Source organism: Haliotis rufescens, unplaced genomic scaffold (genome assembly GCF_023055435.1).
Source record: "Haliotis rufescens isolate VD_foot unplaced genomic scaffold, xgHalRufe1.0.p SCAF_2, whole genome shotgun sequence".
Lineage (NCBI taxonomy): Eukaryota > Metazoa > Mollusca > Gastropoda > Lepetellida > Haliotidae > Haliotis > Haliotis rufescens.
Genome location: NW_025963890.1, coordinates 53,151,731 through 53,172,079, shown reverse-complemented (window position 1 = coordinate 53,172,079; position 20,349 = coordinate 53,151,731). Strand labels below are relative to the sequence as shown.

At 44.5% G+C, this 20,349-nt stretch overlaps 1 protein-coding gene across 2 annotated transcripts in view; it reads left to right on the top strand.

Moving 5' to 3' along the window:
- Nucleotides 1-20,349, top strand: part of LOC124125429 (FRAS1-related extracellular matrix protein 1-like) — a 74,215-nt gene that overhangs the window by 43,288 nt on the left and 10,578 nt on the right. For both annotated transcript variants that reach the window (XM_046488739.2, XM_046488740.2), the window contains exon 3: nt 12,751-14,972. In XM_046488739.2, coding sequence (XP_046344695.1) covers nt 12,751-14,972 — 2,222 coding nt within the window. The remainder of the gene's footprint in view (nt 1-12,750; nt 14,973-20,349) is intronic.

Here is a 20,349-nt window from a genome sequence, read left to right as displayed (position 1 = left end):
TCTGTTTGATGTCTTTGATGTGAATATGCAACTATCAAGTATTATTGTATTGAATTTTTGTCCATAATTGGGGATGTTTCAGTTTACTCAGTCCATTCCTTTACGCCAAGACCAACTGACGCTCTCAATCAGTTTGACACTCCCACTGTAAATAAACCAATGAAAATCAAGAATTGGCCACACAAAGATCAATATAACTATCCAGTACAGCCATGTGATTTTCGATTACAGCAAACCAAAGCTTGTGAGACTTGACACCGCCAGGGGATGAGTGTGATCAGTGTGATCACGAATCGCCTGAACTAGACAGGAAAAGTGGAATACAATCACTTACACATGGCTGACCATTTATCAACCATCTAACTCTGGTCATTATGACCATATAATGTGCTGTAATAGACTGCAGACAAATATGTTCATTCGGATATAGTGCCATTGACGCTTTCTCGGCAAACTCATCAATAGCATTAATAACGGTGCACTAGATTATTCTAATGTGTACCCCATATACAGGCTTAATGGGGAATGTTTCCATACGTTGGAATTATGCATGACCGTTCCCATTGAAATACTCGATCAGACCCTCTAAAGCTCCAGTGTTGTCATGTCGTGTTCAATATTTGTGAGATTTCCTCTGCAGCCATCGCAACACATGCACCTCCATATATCAACACATGCACCTCCACATTTCAACACATGCACCTCCATATATCAACACATGCACCTCCATATATCAACACATGCACCTCCATATATCAACACATGCACCTCCACATATCAACACATGCACCTCCACATATCAACACATGCACCTCCATATATCAACACATGCACCTCCATATATCAACACATGCACCTCCACATATCAACACATGCACCTCCATATGTCAACACATGCACCTCCACATATCAACACATGCACCTCCATATATCAACACATGCACCTCCACATATCAACACATGCACCTCCACATATCAACACATGCACCTCCATATATCAACACATGCACTCCAACCTCAATATAGTCAGTACATACATATGGTATTATCAAACCATGAAAATTTATAACAAATATTTTTAATATTATTAACCCGATGTTAACTTAATTACATGAGCAAAACCATTCGTGTAGCACTGATGACACAGATGCTATGTAAGTCTCAAGACGTCTCCACAGCCTGCGTTAAGAGTACCAGAAGAATTCCGTGTTTCGTGATGACTCGTCATTAGCCAGGACAGATGATTGCATTTCAGGTTTTTTCAAAGTTATCTTTTGACAATTGATATGAAAAAGTTGTAATTTCCTAAATTGATGCAGGACCGTGACAGGCTAATATGCTGTGTATCTTTGATGCTCACAACACAATTAGATAATTGAGGAACAGAAAATTCCTTTTAGTGATGCTAGCAAAACAAATTCGATCCGTGCTTTGATCAATTCAAGTATTGTTAGAATTGTTTGAGATGCCATGATGTAGCGTGTTATTTTTTCATTCTCATTCATTCAAAGTCTTTTTTTCTCTCTCTCATTTACAGAAAAATATTCTTTTCAAAACGCTGATAATGTTTATAAAGAGGAATGATGGTGTTAGCGTTGCCCGCTGTGTAACAAGAGTTGCATCACCAGGCCACGTTCATGAGCATTGTGTAACAAGAGCTGCATTACTATGCCACGTTCATGAAAATTGTGCAAATAGAGCTACATTGCAAGGCCACGTTCATGAACATTGTGCCACTAGATCTGCGTCACTAGGCCACGTTCATGAACATTGTTCAACTAAATCTGCGTCACTAGGCCACGTTCATGAACATTGTGCCACTAGATCTGCGTCACTAGGCCACGTCCATGAACATTGTGCCACTAGATCTGCGTCATTAGGCCACGTCCATGAACATTGTGCCACTAGATCTGCGTCATTTGGCCACGTCCATGAACATTGTACCACTAGATCTGCGTCACTAGGCCACGTCCATGAACATTGTGCCACTAGATCTGCGTCACTAGGCCACGTCCATGAACATTGTGCCACTAGATCTGCGTCACTAGGCCACATCCATGAACATTGTACCACTAGATCTGCGTCACTAGGCCACGTCCATGAACATTGTACCACTAGATCTGTGTCACTAGGCCACGTCCATGAACATTGTGCTACTAGATTTGCGTCACTAGGCCACGTCCATGAACATTGTGCCACTAGATCTGCGTCACTAGGCCACGTCCATGAACATTGTGCAACTAGATCAGCGTCACTAGGCCACGTTCATGAACATTATGCCACTAGATCTGCGTAACTAAGCCACGTCGATGAACTCGTGCAACTAAATCTGCGTCACTAGGCCACGTCCATGAACATTGTGCAACTAAATCTGCGTCATTAGGCCACGTTCATGAATTTTTACATACATACTGTGAAGATGAAGCCACGTTGGCCCCGTGAACATTCTTAGGAAGCCACTATGGTCCCGTGAACATTCTTAGAAAGCCACTATGGCCCCGTGAACATTCTTAGGAAGCCAATATGCCACCTTGAACATACGTATGAAGCCACTATGTCACCGCGAACATTCTTAACGAGTGGCATGGGGGTGGTGGTGTGATTGCAAAGTCTCTCTGCCTGGGATATGTATCTCTGGCTTGGATTTGTGCGCCTGGATGGGATGTGTGTCTTTGGCTGGGATGTGTGTCTTTGGCTGGGATGTGTATATGTGCCTGGATGGGATGTATGTCTTTGGCTGGGATGTGTATATGTGCCTTGGATATGTAACCCATTGGGTAGCGCCAATAGGTGTGATCTCGCCAACTTACAGGTAAACTTATGTCAGATGTGTTTTCAGATAATGGGCGAATAACATTTGTCGCTGTTTCACCTTCAACGAGATTGGGAGTTATCTAAGGTTACGTATTCAATTTAGTCTGTGAGGTCTTCGTGATAAGCCCTTACTGTTGTTTCAACTAGTTCCGGATGCACTAGTCAGACTGCTTCACTTAACAGCATCTCAGTGAAGCTGGATTCACCCAACATCTTTAATCTGTGTTCACGACGTGGAGCTATAGACATACCTTCCCATAACTCTGTGTTACATGTTAAAGGTAGACATACCTTCCCACGACTCTGTGTTACATGTTACAGATAGACATACCTTCCCACGACTCTGTGTTACATGTATAAGGTAGACATACCTTCCCACGACTCTGTGTTACATGTTACAGATAGACATACCTTCCCACGACTCTGTGTTACATGTTACAGATAGACATACCTTCCCACGACTCTGTGTTACATGTTACAGATAGACATACCTTCCCACGACTCTGTGTTACATGTTACAGATAGACATACCTTCCCACGACTCTGTGTTACATGTATAAGGTAGACACACCTTCCCACGACTCTGTGTTACATGTTACAGGTAGACATACCTTCCCACGACTCTGTGTTACATGTTACAGATAGACATACCTTCCCACGACTCTGTGTTACATGTTACAGGTAGACACACCTTCCCATAACTCGATTTACATGTTACAGGTAGACACACCTTCCCTTAACTCTGTGTTACATGTTACAGATAGACACACCTTCCCATAACTCTGTGTTACATGTTACAGGTAGACATACCTTCCCATAACTTGTGTTACATGTTACAGGTAGACATACTTTCCCATACATCGTGTTACGTGTTACAGGTAGACATACCTTCCCACGACTCTGTGTTACATGTTATAGATAGACATACCTTCCCACGACTCTGTGTTACATGTATAAGGTAGACATACCTTCCCACGACTCTGTGTTACATGTTACAGATAGACATACCTTCCCACGACTCTGTGTTACATGTTACAGGTAGACACACCTTCCCATAACTCGATTTACTTGTTACAGGTAGACACACCTTCCCTTAACTCTGTGTTACATGTTACAGATAGACACACCTTCCCATAACTCTGTGTTACATGTTACAGGTAGACATACCTTCCCATAACTTGTGTTACATGTTACAGGTAGACATACTTTCCCATACATCGTGTTACGTGTTACAGGTAGACATACCTTCCCACGACTCTGTGTTACATGTTATAGATAGACATACCTTCCCACGACTCTGTGTTACATGTATAAGGTAGACATACCTTCCCACGACTCTGTGTTACATGTTACAGATAGACATACCTTCCCACGACTCTGTGTTACATGTTACAGATAGACATACCTTCCCACGACTCTGTGTTACATGTTACAGATAGACATACCTTCCCACGACTCTGTGTTACATGTTTAAGGTAGACACACCTTCCCACGACTCTGTGTTACATGTTACAGGTAGACATACCTTCCCACGACTCTATGTTACATGTTACAGGTAGACATACCTTCCCATGACTCTATGTTACATGTTACAGGTAGACACACCTTCCCATAACTCGATTTACATGTTACAGGTAGACACACCTTCCCTTAACTCTGTGTTACATGTTACAGATAGACACACCTTCCCATAACTTGTGTTACATGTTACAGGTAGACATACCTTCCCATAACTTGTGTTACATGTTACAGGTAGACATACTTTCCCATACATCGTGTTACGTGTTACAGGTAGACATACCTTCCCACGACTCTGTGTTACATGTTACAGATAGACATACCTTCCCACGACTCTGTGTTACATGTTACAGGTAGACATACCTTCCCACGACTCTGTGTTACATGTTACAGATAGACATACCTTCCCACGACTCTGTGTTACATGTTACAGGTAGACATACCTTCCCACGACTCTGTGTTACATGTATAAGGTAGACATACCTTCCCATGACTCTGTGTTACATGTTACAGGTAGACATACCTTCCCACGACTCTGTGTTACATGTTACAGATAGACATACCTTCCCACGACTCTGTGTTACATGTATAAGGTAGACATACCTTCCCACGACTCTGTGTTACATGTATAAGGTAGACATACCTGCCCACGACTCTGTGTTACATGTTACAGATAGACATACCTTCCCACGACTCTGTGTTACATGTTACAGGTAGACACACCTTCCCATAACTCGATTTACATGTTACAGGTAGACACACCTTCCCTTAACTCTGTGTTACATGTTACAGATAGACACACCTTCCCATAACTCTGTGTTACATGTTACAGGTAGACATACCTTCCCATAACTTGTGTTACATGTTACAGGTAGACATACTTTCCCATACATCGTGTTACGTGTTACAGGTAGACATACCTTCCCACGACTCTGTGTTTCATGTTACAGATAGACATACCTTCCCATGACTCTGTGTTACATGTTACAGGTAGACATACCTTCCCACGACTCTGTGTTACATGTTACAGATAGACATACCTTCTAATGAATCTGTGTTACATGTTAAAGGTAAACATACCTTCCCACGACTCTGTGTTACATGTTACAGATAGACATACCTTCCCACGACTCTGTGTTACATGTTACAGATAGACATACCTTCCCACGACTCTATGTTACATGTTACAGATAGACATACCTTCCCACGACTCTGTGTTACATGTTAAAGGTAGGCACACCTTCCCTTAACTCTGTGTTACATGTTACAGATAGACATACCTTCCAATAATTCTGTGTTACATGTTACAGATAGACATACCTTCCCATGACTCTGTGTTACATGTTAAAGGTAGACATACCTTCCCATAAATCGTGTTACATGTTACAGGTAGACATACCTTCCCGTAATTCTGTGTTACATGTTACAGGTAGACATACTTTCCCTTAACTCGTGTTACATGTTACAGGTAGACATACCTTCCCATGACTCTGTGTTACATGTTACAGGTAGACATACCTTCCCATGACTTGTGTTACATGTTAAAGGTAGACATACCTTCCCATGACTCTGTGTTACATGTTAAAGGTAGACATACCTTCCCATAACTTGTGTTACATGTTACAGGTAGACATACCTGCACAAAAATACATGTTACCTGCTATCAGTTCACCTGTCTTACTATCCGTCAATCTCTCATTGTTCCTGTCTTACAATTCGCCAATCCGGTTGCGTCTGAGCACTTTGCCTTCATTGGGAAATTGAAGATTAAGCAAGGAAACCGCGTGGAAACGTTGCATTGATTTCTGAACTAACACAAAACTGTCCGAGTTAAATAATGCCAGAATGATTCACGACAGCTGCCTGGTAATTTCCTCATATATTGCTTGCATTGATTATTTCATCACAAATAGCAGTGATTGGCGACAAGCATTACGAGGAGTACATCACCTCTTTCAGCTGTAACAATGTGCTAATTGGCACATTTGAAGATTGCTCCTCCCAAATGATTTTCCCAACAATACATGTGTATCCCCTACCTCTCTACCAAGACATACCGAACACCGAACATGATCTCTGTTCCTGTGTGAGACATGATACCTGTTCCTGTGTGAGACATGGCACCTGTTCCTGTGTGAGACATGGCACCTGTTCCTGTGTGAGACATGGCACCTGTTCCTGTGTGAGACATGGCACCTGTTCCTGTGTGAGACATGATCTCTGTTCCTGTGTGAGACATGATACCTGTTCCTATGTGAGACATGATCTCTGTTCCTGTGTGAGACATGATACCTGTTCCTATGTGAGACATGATCTCTGTTCCTGTGTGAGACATGATACCTGTTCCTATGTGAGACATGATCTCTGTTCCTGTGTGAGACATGATACCTGTTCCTATGTGAGACATGATCTCTATTCCTGTGTGAAACATTATCTCCATCCCAATGTGAGACATGATACCTGTTCCTATGTGAGACATGATCTCTGTTCCTGTGTGAGACATGATACCTGTTCCTATGTGAGACATGATCTCTATTCCTGTGTGAAACATTATCTCCATCCCAATGTGAGACATGATACCTGTTCCTATGTGAGACATGATCTCTATTCCTGTGTGAAACATTATCTCCATCCCAATGTGAGACATGATACCTGTTCCTATGTGAGACATGATCTCTGTTCCTGTGTGAGACATGATACCTGTTCCTATGTGAGACATGATCTCTATTCCTGTGTGAAACATTATCTCCATCCCAATGTGAGACATGATACCTGTTCCTATGTGAGACATGATCTCTATTCCTGTGTGAAACATTATCTCCATCCCAATGTGAGACATGATACCTGTTCCTATGTGAGACATGATCTCTGTTCCTGTGTGAGACATGATACCTGTTCCTATGTGAGACATGATCTCTATTCCTGTTTGAGACATGATACCTATTCCTATGTGAAACATGATCTCTATTCCAATGTGAGACATGAGAGCTGTTGTTCCTATATGAGACATGATCTCTATTCCTGTGTGAGACATGATCTCTATTCCAATGTGAGACATGAGAGCTGAAGTAGCGAGCATCATCCTCTCGCCCTGTGCATGGGTGCCCTCCTCCTCCCCCCCCCCCCCCCCCCCCCCCCTCCCCCCCTCCCCTCCCTGCTCTCAATACAGACCCACAGCCCGGATGGCAGTAGTTAGGTAGTTAGTAGGGCAATAAATGTCAGTGTGTGTTGCTCTGTGAGGCTGTGAGGTGGGCCGGGGTAGGCGCTGTGTCAGGGTGGATTACACAGACAGCTCGTCACACACTCAGCTAATGGACGCACACGCTGTGTATAGGGGGAAAGAAATTACTTTAATGTAACATACTCTTTTTTCTTCAAGTGCAAATCTTTGGGCAAAGTATATTTCTGAGTTTATGTCATTTGTTTTATTGCGGTGTCTGGGTTTTTTCTGGTAGGAGTGATTCGAACATAACCAATCCGTACGCTTTCTCAGGTTCATATTTCGCCAGAGGTCTTTGCTGCCTCGGGGTAATTGAATAGAAGGCAAGAACAGGTAACTGGGGATATCTTTCAAGGATGTTTATTTAAATGAAAACAACCGTACGAAGCTAATGTAGATATTCACCTGTAAACTGCGCATAGACGGCGATACAGTATAGAGATATGTTTGGATGAAGTCATAAGAAATTATCGGTGTTGAAGTGAAAGATCGGTGGTGAATGAAAGAACGGTGATATTTTAAGGTTTAATCATTGATACCGTGTATACAAAAGTACAGCAACAGATGCTTATAGCGTTACATGTACAGCGGCAGTGAATGTCAAAACATAGGATTTTTCTGCTATATCTCCGTAATGATTTCCTCTGTGCGATGTATCCTCATGTACACCCCGCACACGTGCTGTTTCGTGTTACCACACGTCTGGTGTTGAGGAAGACCCTCCTGTGTGTGATCAGGGCTTGCACGCTACACGCTCCAGGTCCATGGTGGAGGTGTGCCAGGTCGACTCCGTGTTTCCGCAGACAGGATGAACACTTGGTGTCACCTAGCCCCAACAGGGCGGCCGTGCTGCACAGGAGCGCCATCTGTGCACGGGATGCGCTAACGATAACCTGCAGAAATAGCTGCAATTGGCTTTTACAACGCCGGTGCGTGTGCATTAGAGGTATTTATAGAATGCCTGCAAGGATTTTGAAAACAAATGGCAAATGCTTGTGGATGTGTATCCTTACACGAGATCAGCTGTTGGGAGCACAGCTGCACGGATAAAACATACTTTACACACGAGGAGGAACTTACGAACACACCTAGTAGTCACAGTGTTATGTATTTCTTACACACGAGGAGGAACTTACGAACAGGCCAAGTAATCACAGTGTTATGTATTTCTTACACACGAGGAGGAACTTACGAACAGGCCAAGTAATCACAGTGTTGTGTATTTCTTACACACGAGGAGGAACTTACGAACACACCTAGTAGTCACAGTGTTATGTATTTCTTACACGCGAGGAGGAACTTACGAACACACCTAGTAGTCACAGTGTTATGTATTTCTTACACACGAGGAGGAACTTACGAACACACCAAGTAGCCACAGTGTTATGTATTTCTTACACACGAGGCGGAACTTACGAACACACCAAGTAGCCACAGTGTTATGTATTTCTTACACACGAGGAGGAACTTACGAACACACCTAATAGTCACAGTGTTATGTATTTCTTACACACGAGGAGGAACTTACGAACACAACAAGTAGTCACAATGTTATGTATTTCTTACACACGAGGAGGAACGTCACGTGTACTTGCAGTGTACTTGCGGAATTAGGAGTTGACCAGTTTTTAATATGTCAGTCAAGATTTGAGAAATGTTATGATCGTAAATGTTAAAATAGCAATGTAACATTAGTTTCTTGTGTGTGTATTTGTTAATTATGCCACAGCTCCTATACACATCCTGGATGCCATATCACAAGAGGCAACTGCGTCATGGTGTAGAAGGAAATGACATGTGCATGTTTTGTTCTTAAACTCAGTGCTCCAACATTCTTGCAATGCCGTATGGCTTCTACATTAATACATCAATGTGATGGAGCATGAACCTGGTAACATCTGTCTTGCTTAGCAAGTCCTTGTGCCTAGGCTTCACGTTACACAAACTCCGATAGGACATCTTCAGTTTCACAGTAAACTTTATACTAGATGTAATTTCAGCATTATTGCAGTACAAAGTGGCTAAGTCTATTGTCGCCTTTGTCTGACCAGACCCACGTGGGCTGCAGGAATGAATGAAATACAATCAAGGATCAGTCTCATGTCGTCAAAGACGCCTCTTGTTTGTGAATGCGTCTACCAGAAAACTACAGGGTCCTATTCAACATACAGATGTTTCTCACATGTAAACTGTAACACATTCCCATGTTAACACCCGAAAGAAACACCAGCATGAGAAATGTTGAGACTTAAAACCCAATGCCATCCTTCGGAGTTGGCAGAGCGGGCTCTTAACTGAGCCTGAAGCAAGTAACACTTAGACTAAGCTGACACAGACAAGCTTAACTGCGCCTAAAGCATGTAACACTTACACTCAGATGGTATAGGGATCACTTAACTTCGCCTAAAGCAAGGTACACTTACACTCAGATGGTATAGGGATCACTTAACTTCGCCTAAAGCAAGTTACACTTACACTCAGATGGTATAGGGATCACTTAACTGCGCCTAAAGCAAGTTACACTTACACTTGTCTGATATAAGCTAACATTGGCAGCACTTAACCGAGCCTGTAGCAAGTAATACTTAATCTAAGCTGACATTGGCAGCACTTAACCGAGCCTGTAGCAAGTAATACTTAATCTAAGCTGACATTGGCAGCACTTAACCGAGCCTGTAGCAAGTAATACTTAATCTAAGCTGACCTTGGCAGCACTTAACCGAGCATGTAGCAAGTAATACTTAATCTAAGCTGACCTTGGCAGCACTTAACCGAGCCTGTAGCAAGTAATACTTAATCTAAGCTGACATTGGCAGCACTTAACCGAGCCTGTAGCAAGTAATACTTAATCTAAGCTGACCTTGGCAGCACTTAACCTAGCCTGTAGCAAGTAATACTTAATCTAAGCTGACATTGGAAGCACTTAACCGATCCTGTAGCAAGTAATACTTAAACTCATCTGACAAAACAAATACGTAGCTAAACATGTAGTCTGGCCTATGTACGTCTGTAGGAGTACTTGACGAGAAACACACACAACTGACATTAAAAGCATCGTCATTCGGTTTGAAACACACTCTTTGCATCGTTAGCCTGACAGTGCATCATGTTTATATTGTGGAGTGCTTGGGAATTGGAAATCCAGCATCTATTGCACAAAGCATCACGCGGTTCTCATCCAGGACAGGCTTGGGAGGCTGATGTGACTGTGATGGTGATTGATCACTCTCAGGGCATAGCTGACTTAATTTGCCATACCCACCAACACTCGCTCTAGGAAAATGAGATAATATTTGTAAACCTACAAGCCCAATAGGATAATGTTTTGAAAATAAGGCTTTATTTTGATTTCCGTTAGATAGAGGAATTGGCCCATTACATGACCAGTTGATCAATGAGTTGTCACAGATGTTGTAAAAACAGCCTCTGGATGAATAACGTTCACATCTAAATATAATCGCATGCTTGCAAAGTTCAACATTTTAATCTTGACATTGCAGACTTGATAACACGGGGATAACCTTTAGAATGCGTGTGGCTTGAATGTGGGGTGTGGGTGGGGTTGATGGGGTGTGGGTGGGGTTGATGGGGTATGGGTGGGGTTGGTGGGCTGGGTTGAGGGGGTATGGTTGGGATTGATCGACTGTGGCTGGGGTTGATGGGGTATGGGTGGGGTTGATGGAGTGTGGCTTGGGTATGGTGAGGTTGATGGGATGTGGATGGGGTTGATGGGGTGTGGGTCGGGTTGATGAGGTGTGGGTGGAGTTGATGAGGTGTGGGTGGGGTTGATGGGGTGTAGGTGAGATTGATGGGGTGTGGGTCGGGTTGATGAGGTGTGGGTGGGGTTGATGGGGTGTGGGTGGGGTTGATGGGGTGTGGGTGGGGTTGATGTGGTTGGGGTGGGGTTGATGGGGTGTGGGTGGGGTTGATGAGGTGTGGGTGGGGTTGATGGGGTGTAGGTGAGATTGATAGGTTGTGGGTGGGGTTGAGGTGGTTGGGGTTGGGTTGATGGGGTGTGGGTGGGGTTGATTGGGTATGGGTGGGGTTGATGTGGTATTGAGAGGTTGACTGGGTGTGGGTGGGGTTGATGAGGTGTGGGCTGGGTTGATGGGGTATGGTTGGGGTTGATGGGGTGTGGTTGGGGTATGGTGAGGTTGATGGGATGTGGGTGGGGTTGATGAGGTGTGGGTGGGGTTGATGTGGTGTGGGTGGGGTTGATGATGTGTGGGTGGGGTTGATGGGGTGTAGGTGAGATTGATTGGGTGTGGGTGGGGTTGATGAGGTGTGGGTGTGGTTGATGGGGTGTAGATGAGATTGATGGGGTGTGGGTTGGGTTGATGTGGTTGGGGTGGGGTTGATGGGGTGTGGGTGGGGTTGATGGGGTATTGAGAGGTTGACTGGGTGTGGGTGGGGTTGATGGGGTCTGGGTGTGGTTGATGGGGTGTAGATGAGATTGATGGGGTGTGGGTGGGGTTGATGAGGTTTGGGTGTGGTTGATGGGGTGTAGATGAGATTGATGGGGTGTGGGTTGGGTTGATGTGGTTGGGGTGGGGTTGATGGGGTGTGGGTGGGGTTGATGGGGTATTGAGAGGTTGACTGGGTGTGGGTGGGGTTGATAGGGTGTGGGTGGCGTTGATGAGGTGTGGTTGGGGTATGGTGAGGTTGATGGGATGTGGGTGAGGTTGATGGGGTGTGGGTGGGGTTGGTGGCCTATGGTGAGGTTGGTGGGGTTGATGGGGTATGGGTGGGATTGGTGAGGTAGGAATTTGGTTGATGAGGTTAGTGGGGTATGGGTGGGGTTGATGGCGTTTGAAGGGGTTGATGTCGTATGGTAGGGGGGTGGGGGGGTGTTGCAAAGGGCTTGATGGACGGGTTGAAATGTGAGAGGTGTATCTGGTTTATAGGGTGGGGATGGTGATCGTGGGTTTTGGGTAAGGTGGGTGGGTGTTATGGTGGGTAATGATGGATAGTGAGGGTGTACAGGGTGGGTAATATGTAGGGTGCAAGGATGATGTTTTCTGAAAACAGCGGCTCTGTTGTTTTGAGATAAAAGTAAAATGTACCAACAAAGTCATGGGATGTGTATATTTAGTTTGGCCTGAAAAGTTGTAGGCATGGAAAAAAGTCTGTGTGAGGTAAACTGTGCTATACATTCCCGCAAATGTCAGCAAAACTGATGAAGTTCTTGTTTGTTTCAGATCTTCGACTGTGACTTCCTCTCGAAGACGGTGAAATATGTCCACAACGGGTCTCCGCTGTTGTACGCTGACGAGGTGAAGCTCCGAGCTCACCGCTTCACACAAACGAGCACTGTCACTGAAACATTCTACCTGCGAGTACGGATAGTGAACGCCTCACACGAGGTGATAGTGACTAGAGGTCTCAGGTCTGTGGTTGTTCCCAAATTCAATGGATTATCCAACACGATAGATTCTTCAGTCATCCGATTCCGGAACAGTGATAATCACAATGTCTCGTGCACCGTTGGTTTTTCCAAGTACCACTCCCACTGGCCCCTTGTGGGGCAGATGGTTATGGGAGCTGATCGACATGCTATTGATGCTGTGAAAAAAGATTGCCGCGAATTTCTTTTCATGCAGCTCCACTACGAGCATTTGCGATCTCCAACACCGGACGTGGATTACCTCCCTTTAACCGTGGAAATATTTGATCCTACACGCAGTGATGAAGTGGTGACTGAAAATTTTTATCTTCCAATTTACATCAAAGGTGCTTTACCTAATTCTCCTCCCAAAAATAAGATGAGCAGCATGAATATGATGGATGTGGATCAGTTCATTCTCACAACAATCATTCCAGGCGTCATATCAGCAGAAGACTATGAGACCCCCAGTGCCCAGCTGGTGTATAACATATCGAGGACGTTTCCCCCAGGACATGGATACCTAGTCAAGAGAGGCGACCATGCCACACCAATCACGTCATTCTTACAGGATGATCTGGAGAACCACAGAATTGCATACCGACCACCCAATGTTAGTTTCTCGGAGCGGCGGATGTACGAGGTGGAGTTTACTGTGTATGATAGCCACTTCTCCAACAGCATGCCCCTGAGGTTCCACGTTGCGGTTCACCCCTCGTCCACCAACGCCCCGCGAGTGGCGCATAACCTTGGCTTGGTCCTTCTGGAAGGTCAGTCGAGAGCAATATCCACAAGCCTCTTGCAAATTGTTGATCGAGACAACCTAGACAGGGTGAAGCTGTATGTGAAAGGGGGATTGCAATACGGGAATATTGAAGTTCATGGCAGTCAATCCATTGTGTTTAGGCCGACGGATTTGCTGAATGGTGGGGTGGTGTATCGTCATGACGACAGTGATTCAACCAAAGATCGCATAGAACTACGTCTCAGCGACGGTTCCAACACCGTGCTCTTCACCTTCCCCATAAGCATCATTCCCAAGGATGACACTCCGCCTCATCTCATCAACAACCTCGGTCTGCAGATCAACGAGGGCGACATGAAGAAGATTAGTGAAGATTTACTTCTAGCCCACGACACCGACTCTTTGGACTCCAACATCATCTTCACCATCCTCTCAACCCCGCAAACTGGAGACATCATCAGGAAGGTCAGGCCATCAGACTCAGGCACCAAGATATTTGGATTCCGGCAACGTGACCTACTGAAAGGTCAGATCTACTACCGGCATTCTGGGAGAGAGGAGTTCAGGGACTCCTTCCGGTTCACGCTCCAGGATCAGCAAGAACCACCAAACGAGTCGGAGCAGTTCGTATTCCACATTCTCATCAACCCCATGAACGAGAACCCTCCGCGACTGGCCCTGGAAGCAACTCGCATATTGTACGTCCCAGAGACGGACATTGCCTACCTCAGCAACACAGAGCTCCAATACACGGACGTGGAGTCTGCGGACAGACAACTCACCTTCACCATCACAACCCCGCCCTATTTTGTGTACAATCGTGGCGAGCGAGATGCAGGGCGACTCATCTCAACCCACAACCTGACGATGATGATGAAGGACGGTTCCACTGCTTCAGCGCAGACCTTCTCCCAGGAAGACATCAACCACATGAAGATAGCCTACATGCCGCCCATGAACGACATCGGCCCAGAGTCCCGACTCATCAGGTTTGTGTACACTGTGGAAGACTCCAGCAGGAACAGACTGTACGGGCAGACATTTGACATTGAGGTCCTACCTGTGAATAACCGCGTTCCGCAGTTTGTCACCTCAAAGTTGTTGGTGGAGGAGGGGGGTATCCTCAGTATTGCGTCCAATCAGTTGTCCGCGAATGATGTAGATACGTCGTCTGAGAAGTTGCGTTTCATGCTGGATGCGTTACCTCGCTATGGCATCATCCAGAAGGGTGGCATCGCTCTGAAGAGGGGAGAAGGTTTCAACATTGCGGACTTGGAGAAGAAGGATATCAGGTAAAAAGTCCTTTTTTGTCAGTTGAACATTACTACGTATGGTGTCTTTAGTTGCCGTATACGGTGTCATATTAGGTTAGTAGCAAAATATTGGGCGAGGCGTGGTTTTTTTCTCTATACAATTTATAAATAAAGTCACGAACGTGGTTCCCTCAATAAATAACATTTTTGCACATCACACTTAATGTTATTAAAACACAAAACAGTGTCAAGTAACGGATTTCTGTACTAGCATTTTCATGTGAAGTATGTGAAGTGGGTGTTGGAAAATCCAAGATGGCTGTTACTGATGGTATACGGTCTCATATTAGGTCAGTCACAACCATCTACATCGGTATACGGGCTCTTATGGGGTTTGTAGTCCTGCTCTCTGATTGGTCAATGTCACTTTGGGGAATAATAATAACAACAATAATAATAATAATGCAAGCTCCGATTTACTACAACAAGCTGTATCTCTAACGCAAACCCAAAGTAAAGATACAGGCTATATCTATCACACACATAACATACTTATTCCTCAATCTGGTAGTCATGTTTTAGCATACGTCAAACCATCTCGATACAATGACAACTATAGTGATAACTGTATGACCATGAAGAGTGTATCGTATCACTGATGCTATATGCATAACACACGTCCCACAGTATACATACATCGTCATATAGAAAACAGCAGACCACCAATTACAGGGAGCTTTTATAATGTCTTCCTGTACACCGTAAGCTTCTGACTGGATGATGTCTTCCGGGGCTGTAGGTACATGCTATCACAACATATGCATCATAGCCAAGTCATTCCTCCATGCTGGCGATGTGATGGTAATCTGAGTCACTGAAAAGCCAGTGCCGGGTAGGCAAAGGGTGATGTATCTGGCAAATCAGGGGATGTTTGAATCATGAAAAGTGAGGGCGCTGTGTGTGTCCAATGATGAAGGTGATGTGAAATGGGGTCTAACGTCGCGTTTAAGATAATTGCGCTTATTAGCGACGTGCATGCAGGTGTTTATGTGGCTGCTTGTACCAGTCTGGACTAACGTCGATATTATAGTGCTAGCACACTGAGATACCATGCCACACTTGAATATGAATACCCCACTCAGACACAGTATACTGACTCCAAACCGATCAGTCCTCATTTTAGACCCTTAATGCCGAGAACGAGAAAGTCCGGGGTTCGATCCCCAGCCGCGCAATAACTAAAGACATTAACAGATGGTTCTTTTGTTACCCTGTCTCGGAATTAAGGGTCTAAAACAAGGACTGGTCGGCTCGGAGTCAGTATACTGAGTCTGGGTGGGGTATTCTTGTTAAACTGCGGCATGGTATCTCTGTGGGCTAGCACTATAAATCTGTGGGCTAGCACTATAAATCGGGATCAGTCCGGCTAGTACAAGCAGCCACACACGCACACACGTCGCTATATAAGTCCAATAATCTTGGACGCGACGTTAAACCCAAATTTCACTTCACCTTACCTTAATGCCGAGCATCAGGCAGGGTAATAACAAGTACCATCTTTTAACGTCTTTTGGTGTGACGCAGCCGGGGATCGAGCCTCCGGCCTTCTGCTCTCCGGGCAGACGCTCTACCACTAGACCACGGAGGCGGACCCCCGGAGGAGAAATAGATAGGACGTTTTAGAACTCCCAAGTACCAGTGAGAACCTCAGTTGATACACCAGCCTCTCTCCATGCTTGTGTCAGATGGTCTTGGTTTCAAACATGTTGAAAAAATGTGTTGTGTAATTCCGCTTGGTTGTATCTCTGATGTGAGATGGCTGTCGGCCACACGGACTCTGTACGGGTGGTGTAGGGTGTCTACCGTGGCGGGAACATGGCGCTCCATCAGATTCCATCCTCTCAGTCCATGAAGAAGCTGTTGATAGATTGCCACATAAATCAATACCACTGTGAATCTTTGCAAAACATAAGAACTGTATGTTAACTCCATGTTTACTACACGAAGAGGTCTGTTCGGCTGAAACAGTTAATCTGTTCAACACTGTTGTTTGGTCTCGATGATGGTCTAGATAAGGACTAGGAAGAAATGCAAAGCAATGGCATTTGATATTCATTTGTCTGGGGTCTATTCTTTTTTTATTTTTTGCTTTTTAGACAATGTGTAGTTTAACTCCATTATGATCCTCTTGTAAGTGAATTGTGAGCAATGGATGATGTGTCTCACGTGATAATATGACAGGGCATCATACGCTCCTTTCATCATCAACACTCCTTTCATCACCAACACTTCTTTCATCTTCAACACTCCTTTCATCATCAACACTCCTTTCATCATCAACATTCCTTTCATCATCAACATTCCATTCATCATCAACACTCCTTTCATCACCAACGCTCCTTTCATCACCAACACTCCTTTCATCACCAACACTTCTTTCATCATCAACACTCCTTTCACCATCAACACTCCTTTCATCACCACCACTCCTTTCATCACCAACACTCCTTTTATCACCAACACTCCTTTCATCACCAACACTCCTTTCATCACCAACTTTTCTTTCATCAACGCTCCTTTCATCACCAACGCTCCTTTCATCCCCAACGCTCCTTTCATCATCAACGCTACTTTCATCACCAACGCTACTTTCATCACCAACGCTACTTTCATCACCAACGCTACTTTCATGACACCATGTTTTCCTTTTTTGGTAATGGAACGTGTGGTAGTTTTGGCCACTGGGCTAAGACAAGGTTAGGTGTCTCATCATGTGTTGTTTTTATTGATTGTAAGATGGAAATTACCACATCCGTCTATTGGTATGTGTAATAACACATAGAGTTTTTTATGTGCACATTTATGACCAATCATTTCCTGAACTATAATAAATCACTAATCCTCTCAACGTGTTAAAGAACTTGGACAACTTTCACGGACAATTTCAGTCTTCAAAGCATCTATAGTAATTACCGTTACACTCAATCTGCGCAATGTACGTGTCCACAGTGTGATGCTCAACGTGTCCACCACGTGTCGCCTCACCGCCTTCTAGATACATATGGTGTTCCTGATTACAAGAATAAGTGGAAGTATGGAGCAGTGGGGAAACATTCAGTTTATTCCATCACAACGTAATGGGCTGAAGGCATGTAATGTTCACTGTGGTAATAAGCCGGATAGAGTTGGCACCAAGTGGGTTGTGTATGTTGTCAGCTGCCAACATTGCTTCATGCCTAATTCAAGCAAGTGTCTCCAGATATTATATAGGGGCGAGGGTTGGGCACATATGTATGTAGATATTATATATAGGTGGTGGGAGACAAATGTCTGTAGATATTATATAGGGGGTGGGGTGGGGGACAATTGTAAGTAGATATTATATAGGGGGTAGGGTGGGGGACATATGTATGTAGATATTATATAGGGGGTGGGGTGGGGGACATGTGTCTGTAGATATTATATAGGGGATGGGGACAAGTGTCTGTAGATATTATATAGGGGATGGGGTGGGGGACAAGTGTATGTAGATAATATATAAGGGTTTGGGTGGGGGACATGTGTCTGTAGATATTATATAGGGAGTGGGGTGGGAGACAAATGTCTGTAGATATTATATAGGGGGTGGGGTGGGGGACAAATGTCTGTAGATATTATATAGGGGTGGGATGAAGGACAAATGTCTGTAGATATTATATAGGGGGTGGGGTGGGGGACAAATGTCTGTAGATATTATATAGGGGTGGGATGAAGGACAAATGTCTGTAGATATTATATAGGGGGTGGGGTGGGGGACAAATGTCTGTAGATATTATACAGGGGGTGGGGTGGGGGACAAATGTCTGTAGATATTATATAGGGGGTGGGGTGGGGGACAAATGTCTGTAGATATTATATAAGGGGTGGGGTGGGGGACAAATGTCTGTAGATATTATATAGGGGGTTGGATGGGGGACAAGTGTATGTAGATATTACATAGGGGGTGGGGTGGGGGACATGTGTCTGTAGATATTATATAAGGAGTGGGGTGGGATGGGGGACAAATGTATGTAGATATTATATAGGGGGTGGGGTGGGGGAAAAATGTATGTAGATATTATATAGGGGATGGGGTTGGGGACAAGTGTCTGTAGATATTATATAGGGGGTGGGGTAGGGGACATGTGTCTGTAGATATAATAGGGGGGGTGGGTGGGGGACATGTGTCTGTAGATATTTTATAAGGGATGGGGACAAGTGTCTGTAGATATTATATAGGGGGTGGGGTGGGCGACAAATGTCTGTAGATATTATATAGGGGGTGGGGTGGGGGACAAATGTATGTAGATATTATATAGGGGGTTGGATGGGGGACAAATGTCTGTAGATATTTTATAGGGGGTTGGATGGGGGACAAATGTCTGTAGATATTATATAGGGGGTGGGGTCGGAGACAAATGTCTGTAGATATTATATAGGGGATGGGGTGGGGGACAAATGTCTGTAGATATTATATAGGGGGTGGGGTGGGGGACAAATGTCTGTAGATATTATATATGGGGTGGGGTGGGGGACAAATGTCTGTAGATATTATATAGGGGTAGGGGTGGGGGACAAATGTCTGTAGATATTATATAAGGGGTGGGGTGGGGGACAAATGTCTGTAGATATAATATAGGGGGTTGGATGGGGGACAAGTGTATGTAGATATTATATAGGGGGTGGGGTGGGGAACATGTGTCTGTAGATATTATATAAGGAGTGGGGTGGGAGACAAATGTATGTAGATATTTTTTAGGGGGTGGGGGACAAGTGTTTTTAGATATTATATAGGGGTTAGGGTGGTGGACAGGTGTCTGTAGATAATATATATTGGTAGGTGTGGGGGAAAAGTGGCTGTAGACATTATGTAGGGAGTGAGTGGTGGTCAAGGGGACAGGTGTCTGTAGATATAGGGTGAGGCAAGGACGTCACTGTCACTGGTCGTGCACCTGTGACTGCAGAGGCTGGGATATTCCGACAGGGTCACATTACAGACAATGATCCAATGATCCCAGGCAACACTACGGAGATAATTAACCCAGTTCTCCGAGCACACATTGACATTATTGACTTTAAGGTCCATAAGATTGTTTCAAACGATTTCATGTCTAATTAGAAGCAGCCCCTTTGTTTTCTGCGAGACTAATAAATCCACAGCATCGAAGACAGCAGCGAAAACAGGGGGCACTGCAGTGAATCGGTTGCAACATGATAAAACAACGATGTAATAATCGACTAAAGCGACAAGCAGACAATGATATAATGATATTGTGATGCCAAGTGTGATGTGGTTGTGTCGGGTTTGTGGCATTGTGATGTGTGACGTATGTTTAAGCTATGGGTTGATTTTGGTGGATGTTTCATGCAGACAGTGACGTGTCGGATGTAGACGGTG